The sequence below is a fragment of the Artibeus jamaicensis genome, unplaced genomic scaffold (assembly GCF_021234435.1).
Source record: "Artibeus jamaicensis isolate MK-2021 breed Jamaican fruit bat unplaced genomic scaffold, CSHL_Jam_final contig_69, whole genome shotgun sequence".
NCBI lineage: Eukaryota > Metazoa > Chordata > Mammalia > Chiroptera > Phyllostomidae > Artibeus > Artibeus jamaicensis.
Genome location: NW_026521927.1, coordinates 893,943 through 902,949, shown reverse-complemented (window position 1 = coordinate 902,949; position 9,007 = coordinate 893,943). Strand labels below are relative to the sequence as shown.

The following is a 9,007-nucleotide window of genomic DNA, read 5'->3' as shown; positions in this document are numbered from 1 at the left end:
CTCCACAACCGTGCCAATATTTATTAATGAATGTCTTTTCTATTGTCGTCATCTTAATAGATGTGAGTGGTATCTCATTGACATCTTAGCATTTTCCTAACAACTAAAGGTGTGAGCATTTTTTTAATAAGCTTTACTAATATTTGCATATCTTTGGAGAAAAGACTGATCAGCTCCTTTGCCAATTTTTAATTGGATTATTTGTGTTTTTGTTACTGAAAGTTCTTTTTATATTCTAGGCACAAGTTCCTTATCAGTTATATGGTTTGTAAATATCTTCTTCCCTTCTAGGAGTTATCTTTTCATTTTCTTGAATGCATTCCTAGAAGAACAAGTTTTTAGTTTTGATGATATTCAATTTTTTTGGTTACTTGTACTTTTGGTGTTATATGTATGAATGTTTTTTGCCTAATCAAGGTCATGAAGACTTGCTCCTATATTTTTTTCTATAAGTTTTATAATTTAGCTCTTATACTTAAGTCTATGATCTATTTTGTGTTAATTTTTATTGCACGAGATAGAGGTCCAATTTTATTCTTCTGCATGTAGCCGTCCTATTGTCTCAGGACCATTTTCTTTTCCCATTTAATTGTCTTGACGTTGGTGGCAAGCCACTAAAGAGTTTAATTGGTGTGTGCATCTGTGTGAGTGATGGTAGTGTAGGAGGGTGCAGCCAGGGGGGGCCCAAAAGGAGAACTTGCAATGGTGTCCAGAACTCAGGGTGTCCAGGAAATATTTTTAAAAATATGGGATGTCCTCACCCCCACAAGTCTGAGCTGGGAAGGTGGGATACATGGAGCAGGGCCACTGAGTTGTTTTGCATGACAACAGTTTCACAGATAACCTCTAGAATGGTCATTTAACATGTCTACACCCTTTAACTAGTTTCATAGATATGTTAAATAGCTGTGGCCATACTTTGAGCCAGGGAGAAGAAAGTGACTTCCACTCAAGATGTAATGGGAGGCAACTCCCCAGCCCTCCTTACAGCGCCTGTGTGAGACCTTGGAGACAATTGGCTCTAAGCCATGGGGCCACACCTGCCCAGACTCACTATGGCAGCCCAATAAAGCTGGGAGGATATGGGAGTCCTGGCCGGTGTAGCTGATTGTGGGAGGGGTCAGAAATGGGACTGCAGAGGAAGATTGGCTCGGGATTTAAACACAGACGTGGCAGCCATTGGGGAGAGAACCATGCGCTTCTGGCCAGAATGGGGACTCTCGCAGCCATGTGAGAGAGAATCACCATGTAGCTTTAGCAGAGAGAACCACGTGGCTTTGGCCAGGGTGGGGGACCCCTCACCCCAGCCAAGAGAAGAATCATCATGCGGCTTTCCATTTCTTTTCCTGAGATTTCTTCTCTTGGGCTAGGCAAAAGGGGGGAAGAAGGACTGTGTGTGTTTGTGGGTGTTTTAAGGGACTTTGGGATTTTGATGAAGACATTAAGTCATTACTCTTAAGCCTGTATAACTGGAATAAATAATTCCTTTCCTTTTCACCAATCTCTAACATGGAGAGCTATAATTCTCTGGTGAAGGGAAAGGTGAACCTAGTATAGGGGGAACCCAGGAGAAGGGGGGTCAACTAGGTAACGTTGTGGGACCCCCTTCCCTGGCGGCCAATCTGGGAAAACCATGGGAGACCACATGTGCAGTAGCTTTACAACTACCTGTCATAGTAAAAGCCTGCCAAAACTAGCCAGGAAGGATCCACCCTAAGAATAGAGTCCCTCCAGCCCATGAGGTCTGCTTCCTCAGCAGTTCCTGCTTCCTGGAGTTGGCCTGCGTCCATGTTCTCTGCTATAAACTCTGGGTGTTCAGTTCAAATCTATGTCCTGATCACCAAGAACCTGGTTACCTGTGCCCACCTGTGACAGTAGGGGCAGGTGGGGGATGACATGTTCTGAATGACTAAATTATGTAAGAAAAAATCACCAGCAGCAGTGAGCAGGGTCAAAAAGACTGCAGGCAACAAAAATGCCCAAATTCAGGGAGAGTAAATGTCTAGCTATTGCTTTAGTGTGGAGGAAAAGGTGCTTAACTAGATGCTATTAAGTATAGATAAAAGGGAAGGAAATTTGTTTTAAAAAAAAAGGTTTTTTCTCCCTGCATTTTGGGAACAATGCATATGTGGGAATTAGGAATAAGCGGGTCTAGGTGTGCCTCCAGGTTTTTTACTTTCACATCTTAATGAAAGACATTAAGAAGAATAGGTATGTGAATTAAGAGATGAAGAATGAGAGAAGAGAAATGTGTGTGATTTTTAAGGGAGTGAGGGGAAGAAGTTTGCCCCACTAAAATATGCCTCTGTGGGTTATGGATTATTTTAAACTGGTTATTTTTAAAACACAAAAGACTCAGGAAAAACCTTTGACCTCCCCGCTAACTGCCTAAAAGAGTGATAGGGGACCTGCTGCAGGAAGGAAGCTATCATATAGATCACTGCAGCTTAATGTGAACTAGGTGCGATAGACAGAGAGGAGCCCAGGAAGGCTCCTTTCATCAAAGTCCTCTCATTGTTAAAGATGCTCAGAAACGTTGATTTAGTAAACATGTGCTTTTCCAGCTTCTATTCGTGTGAACTGCCTTCCTCTCCTTTCAAGTGCCAAACCACAACCTCCCCCTACCTCTTCTTGGCTCAAACCTTAAGTGCCCAATCTGTTCTGGGGTCCCATATTTTTACGGAGTCCCTGTATGTACCTACATACCATGTAGTAGTTCATATGATCATAAGCCAAAAAAGGAGTTTTTAAAAAAATTCTCAATATGACTAGCAGAAAGAAAGAGAGTAAATAAATAAATAAATAAATCATCAATAGGCAGTGACACCTGGAAGCTCATAAAAAATTTTCAGCTGAGGTCTTTGCATGTTTGTTCTAGGGTTAAAGGTTAAAACAATAAGGAAACTGAGGGCTGTGAGGCTTGAAAAAATGCAAGCTGGGTGGGGAAGAGACTGAGCTTTTCTTTTTGTCACTGTTTTTTCTATTTCAATTCCTTTAAAATTTGTCAAATTGAAATGCTAAAGCCGTGGTTCGTTTGGGCAGTCTCAGGGTAACGAGAGTGGGTGGATAAGAACATAGATAATATTAGGGATGGGCTTGGATGGAGACCTAGGAGAGCAGTAGTGACTCAGTGGGAAGAAATTCTCAAACCCCTGTGTAAACTGCGTTACACCTTCCTGATCACACCTTCCTTATTCAGTCTCCCTCTCGGATTCTCAGTCCTCGATCTACAAGGCAAGTCTTTTTTGCATTGTTTCCTCATGGAGGTGGTTTTTATTACACACACAAGAAAATGGGGCAGATGCTCCCTTAAATTCTGGACAAGAACATGTTAATATTTGTAGAAATAACATCAGAGAAAACTTGCTGTCCATTCTCTTAAATTATTTACTAATAGGATGTGTTAATTACATAATTAAAAATATAATAAGATATAGAGGAAAAGTTTTATCTTGAAATAAAAAACAAACTAATAAATTAGCAAAAGTTAATATGCATAATCTATGATCTAAATGTTTCACTTTTAGGCATTTAACCTATAAAATACAGTTCTCCTAGAGGTGTACACAAATATACCCCACAGTAAGTATATTTCAGCTATTTTGTAATAGTAAAAAAAATGAAAGCAATGAAATGTTCATTAATATACCATTTATTGTTTGTTATATTTAGCTAATAACAATTAAAACAACAGTAAAATAGGTGTTACTGCCTTTTGTTTTACAGAGAAGGAAATTAAGCTTTAAGAGGTTAAGTACAGCTCCCCCACAAATAACTAGTATGCACTGAATATGGTGACTGCAACTTCCACGCAAGGGAATTTGACTCTAAAGCCTTTGGGTAACTTGGGAACAGTTGCACTCCTGGTAAAGCATAAGGGTGTGGATTAAACGAAGTTTAAACATTTTAGTTACAAAAATTTTGCCATAATGACTAGTCCTACGTAGATGTTGTTTTGTACTGTGACAATATATTTGAAAGGTAATTTCCTAAAATGTGATTTTTAGATTGTGGGGGCGACTTTCCTTGCAAGTCCCCCATGTGCCACAGATGAGAGCAAACATGACTGAGACATGATCTGCTTGGGGAGGAGAGGTGGCCACTTTCCTAGAGGAAAAAGGCCTTGAGCAGTGGCCAGTTTCTCAGGGGAAAAAGGCATTGAGCCCCTTCCTCCAAGAGATTTTATTGGGTTGTAATACACAGGAATACAGGGCAGCAAGGATCAAACAGTAGATAACATTTCAAAGAAAGCCAAGGGTTCAGTCTGAGTCAGAGTCTGTCAGGAACAGAGTTTTAGGGTTTCCTGCTCAAACCCTTATCATATGAATGAAAGCACTCTTAGCAGAGCAGATTTCACAGGTTTATCAGGAAGTCTTTGTGATGCCAGATTTTCCCCCAGGACAAGCTCTAGCAAGGCAAGGAGCTGCACCCCTCCCCATCAGGTATTCAGGCTTAAGGGGATTCTTAAGAGCCAGGAAGTGCTTCTTCTCGAAGACCTGGGGACTCAGGCTATCTCAAAGCCGCGGAGCAAGAGTCCATTTCTCTTTGTTGCAGCCCCCCCCAAGTCCTTCCATGATGTCCTCCCACATGATCACGTCTGGCCTAGGTTGCCTCTCCTCTGAGGGGTTGTACCGGCCATGGACATCGACCATGCTTTGGGGGCAGGGAAGAAACTGAGACAGCATTTGCTACCAGGGACAAGCCTTGTCTCCTGTGCTCACATTCCAGGGGTTGTCGCTCACTCATCCTTAGCCACAGAGGGTAGAGAGTTACAATTCCTAGAACCAGGCAGAGTGGTCCACAACACTAAATTAAATGATAAATCTCACAAATTATATTGCATATTCATGAGCAGTCTGTGAAAGAGTCTGTTTTCTCACAACACTGCCAACACAATGTTAATCCTTCTAATGTTTGCTAGTTAGGCAGGTGAGAATTTTTATATTAGTGTAGTCTTAATTGTATTTCTCTTGTTAATAATTAAGCATACTCTAATTATGCCTGTCTTCTTTTTCATCAAAGTTGTGATTATCTTTTCTAGCATTTTAAGACCCCTTTTATAGTGGGAAAAATTAGTGACTTGTAACATCGTTTGAAAATATTGGATATGCATATCTGCTGTGAGCAGGTTCTTATGCTTTGGGACAATAGAGAGAATAAGTGTTTGAAAATTACCCCTTCATTTAAGGAATGCTGTCTAGACAAGGCTTAAAGGAATAAACATAAAAAGATCTCTGATAAAACAAGAGCCGGTATGCTCAGTACCCAACACAATGGATCTTTCATTGCAGGCAGGGTATGGCAGTGGACAGAGTTGAGATGTGAACTAGGTTCTCAAGGATGAGTTGATTTTGGACTAAACTTCCAGCTGAGTAGCTCTTCTCAATCACAGAGTACATTAGGCTAACATAATCTCTGGTGTGAATAATTAATTAGTGAACAAGCTACCAAATTACGTAGAGAAGTTTATATTTCTTTTAAAATCATTAAAGAATACACAAATCAACATCTGTTAGATATAAGTAGGTATTTTGACTTCTCATTTTAATGAAGAATATAATTTTTATATACAAAGCATAATTAGATGGAAGAGAGTTCTCTATCCCTATACAATTATTTACATTTTAATAAACTGATGTGCCCAGTGACATATGTTGCTGTGTGTTAGCATCTCTGAACTTGGGTGTATACACACATGTGACTATGGACATGTGTAGCTAGTAATAAAAATAAGTATCATTTTATGAGATTATGAATTTTTAGACATGAGAGTTCTTTGGGGTACACATAGTGATGTTCAACTGGCAAATTTAAATGTCAAAATTATATGTAAGGAATTAGGTAACTCATTAAGGAGAAAATGCAAGTGAATACTGAGAAAAGTCTTATCTGGATGGCAGATACCAGGGAAGTTATCACATTTCGTGAGTTAGTTTTTCTTGAAATGATGAGGGGTCAGAAGGCATTTGAGGGCCCTTCCTGGTGTAGCTCAGTGGACTGAGCGCGGGCCTGCAAACCAGACAATCGCAGTTCGATTCCCAATCAGGGCACATACGGGGTTGCAGGCTGGTTCCCTGCAGGCCATTTCCCAGTAGGGGAGGCATGAAAGGCAACCATACATTGATGTTTCTCTCCCTCTCTCCTTCCCTTCCCCTCTAAAGATAAATAAATAAAATCTTAAAAAAAAAAAAAGAAAGCATTTGAATAATAGGTGAAAAAAGTGAGGCGGGTATTCTACAGATTTAAAAAAGTAAGTCAAATGTGGATTTTAATAGAACATTTATTTTATTTTATTTGTATTCACTCCTTTATATTCTATATTCTACCAGAGACTTTTCTGAAAATCAATAAAAACTGTTTATAAACATTACTTCTAATGACTGACCAATGTTTGATAGTAAGTATATATTATATAGCATTATTTATTTAATTATTATTATTCATGCAGGTTATTAAACCTATTTCCCTTTTTGTTTTTTGCTATTGTAAATAATTCTGGTGTTAATGACTTTTGCATAAATCTTTGTGCTCATTTCTGACTATTTTCTAGAGCCATATTCCAGGAAAAGAAATTAGTAGGTCAAAGGGAGTGAACATTGTTGAGGCATTTGATGCATATTGCTAAATTCCACATGATACTACAGACGTATTTTTATTGTAAGAATGTAATATATATGAGAAACCACCTCTAGAGTGAGATTACAAAGATTGTAATCTTTGTTGATTGTAGATTTTTTAGACTATTATTACATTACTGTTAGTGAACAAAGAGTATAAAAAATGTCCACTAATCTATATTGTGAGTTGGTAAGAGCTATATAGAAGTGGACATTATTTTATTTCAGTAAATAATCATGAAGATGAAAACAGCCAATTACAGTCGGCACTAGGAGATTTAAAATGCCTCCCTCCAGTGTAGTCGTAGGGAGCTGTCTAGTCTCAGTGACACTGCCTGAGCTAAATCACTCCATGATGGGTTGATTTTTAATTTATTTTTCAGTTAGAGTGGACATATTATATTAGTATCACATGTACAACATAGTGATTAGACATTTATGTACCTTACAAGTGATCCCCCAATAAATCTAGTACCCATCTGACACCACACAGAATTATTATGTTATTGACTGTATTCCTTATGCTGTACTTTGCATTCTTGTGATGATTTTAATAACTGGAAATTTGTACTCCTTAATCTCTTTCACCTTTTTCACCCATCCTCTCCTAACCCCTCTGCAATCCAATGAGCACCAATTTGAGTATAACATTTATTTAAATAAGTTAGGACATGGGTGGGAGTGACACAAGATAACTGGAAGATATAGAGACAATTGGGAGAATATAGAACAATGAATAGCTATAAAAAGGGATTACATTGAGCTCAAGTTGAAAGCCTCTAGTTAGATTCCTTGACAAGGTTTGAAAACATCTGTTTAGCCCCTTCCAAAATTGGTTTGGTCCTCACTCCATAAATAATGGGATTGAGCATCGGTGGGATGACCACATAGAGATTAGCCATAATGATGTGGACATAGCGTGGTATGTGTCTCCCGCCAAACCTATAGGCAAAGGCAGAAAAAAGGGCAGGAATATAGAAGAGTAGGATAACAGAGATGTGAGAGCCACAAGTGCTCAGGGCTTTGAACCTGGCATCTCGAGAAGAGAGGTGGAAGACAGCTTGGAGTATGTGAGTGTAGGAAACAGTGATAAGGATGATGTCCAGGCCAATGGAGAGTAGAGCAACTGCCAACCCATACCAGATATTGATGGAGATATCAGAGCAGGACAGACGAGCGATGCCTATGTGCTCACAAAATGTGTGCCCAATGACGTTGAGCCGGCAATAGTGCAGGCGCTTGAGGAGAAAGATGCATGGAAATATGATGATGAAGCTGCGGGTCACGATGGCAGCAGCAATCTTCCTGATGACTGTGCTTGTGAGGATGGTGGCATATTGCAGAGGATAGCAGATGGCCACATAGCGGTCAAAGGCCATGGCCAGTAGGACTGCGGAGTCAGCCACAAAGAGGTAGTGGATAAAGAACATCTGGGTGAGGCAGCCATCAAAGGAAATGTGTCTAGAACCTAGCCAGAAGTTGGCTAGTGTTTTGGGCATTGTGGCAGTGGAGAGCAAGACATCAGTATTGGCCAACATGGACAGGAATATGTACATGGGCTCATGCAGGCTTGGCTGGGAAAGAATGACACAAATTAAAATGCCATTGCCTGCCAGAGCAGCTACATACATGGTGCAGAAGGGGATGGAGAGCCAGATGTGTAGGTGCTGCAGCCCAGGGATGCCAGTGAGGAGGCAGCCTTCCATGCGAGTGTCAGAGCTGTTCATGACAGCAGAGCTGCTGGCAGGTAAGGGAGTCATGATTTTCTGCAGGATCCTCTCCTGTGACACAGGAGAGAAATAGCTTCAGACTTAGTAAACATTAGGAGAGTGAATATGAAAGCTTGCAAACAACTCCAAGGTCTGCACGCGCACACACACACAGATTCTCCAACTATTATGGACTCTGCACACAGGCATCTTCCCTATAGACAGTCACACAAGCTCTGCATAAAGTGCACAGTTACAGGCCCTACCGCAGACAGGCTCTGTGTCCTTATTTGGAGGGTCTCCATACAGCTAGAAGACTTCCTGGCAGCACAAGGCTCAGAAACATTGCCAGACTCAGTGTCACAGGTTCTGAGAAGAGCAGGAATAGCTAGAAAATAAAAAACAGTCTGTATAATCTCTATAGGTATGGCCCTGGCTGGTGTAGCTTAGTGGATTGAGCACGGGTCTGCAAAACCAAAAGACTGCGGTTTGATTCCCAGTCAGGGCACATGCCTGGGTTGCAGGCCAGTTCCCAGCAGGGGCCAGTTCCCAGCAGGGGACACATGAGAAGCAACCATACATTGATATTTCTCTCCCTCTCTCCTTCCCTTCCTTTCTAAAGACAAGTAAATAAAGTTTAAAAATACATATAAATAAAATTATAATCTCTATAGGTATGTA

The 9,007-nt window shown here is 40.4% G+C and overlaps 1 protein-coding gene across 1 annotated transcript; it reads right to left on the bottom strand.

The window, feature by feature from the left end:
- Positions 1-7,396: 7,396 nt before the first annotated feature.
- LOC119050138 (olfactory receptor 52B6) lies at positions 7,397-8,401 on the bottom strand. The gene has a single exon (XM_037146298.2). The coding sequence runs from the start codon at positions 8,375-8,377 to the stop codon at positions 7,397-7,399; it is 981 nt and encodes a 326-aa protein (XP_037002193.2). The 5' UTR covers positions 8,378-8,401.
- Positions 8,402-9,007: the final 606 nt, after the last annotated feature.

What these genes read in the sequence shown, in the direction of transcription:
- LOC119050138 (XM_037146298.2), bottom strand. Translation starts at nt 8,377, where the DNA reads ATGACTCCCTTACCTGCCAGCAGCTCTGCTGTCATGAACAGCTCTGAC.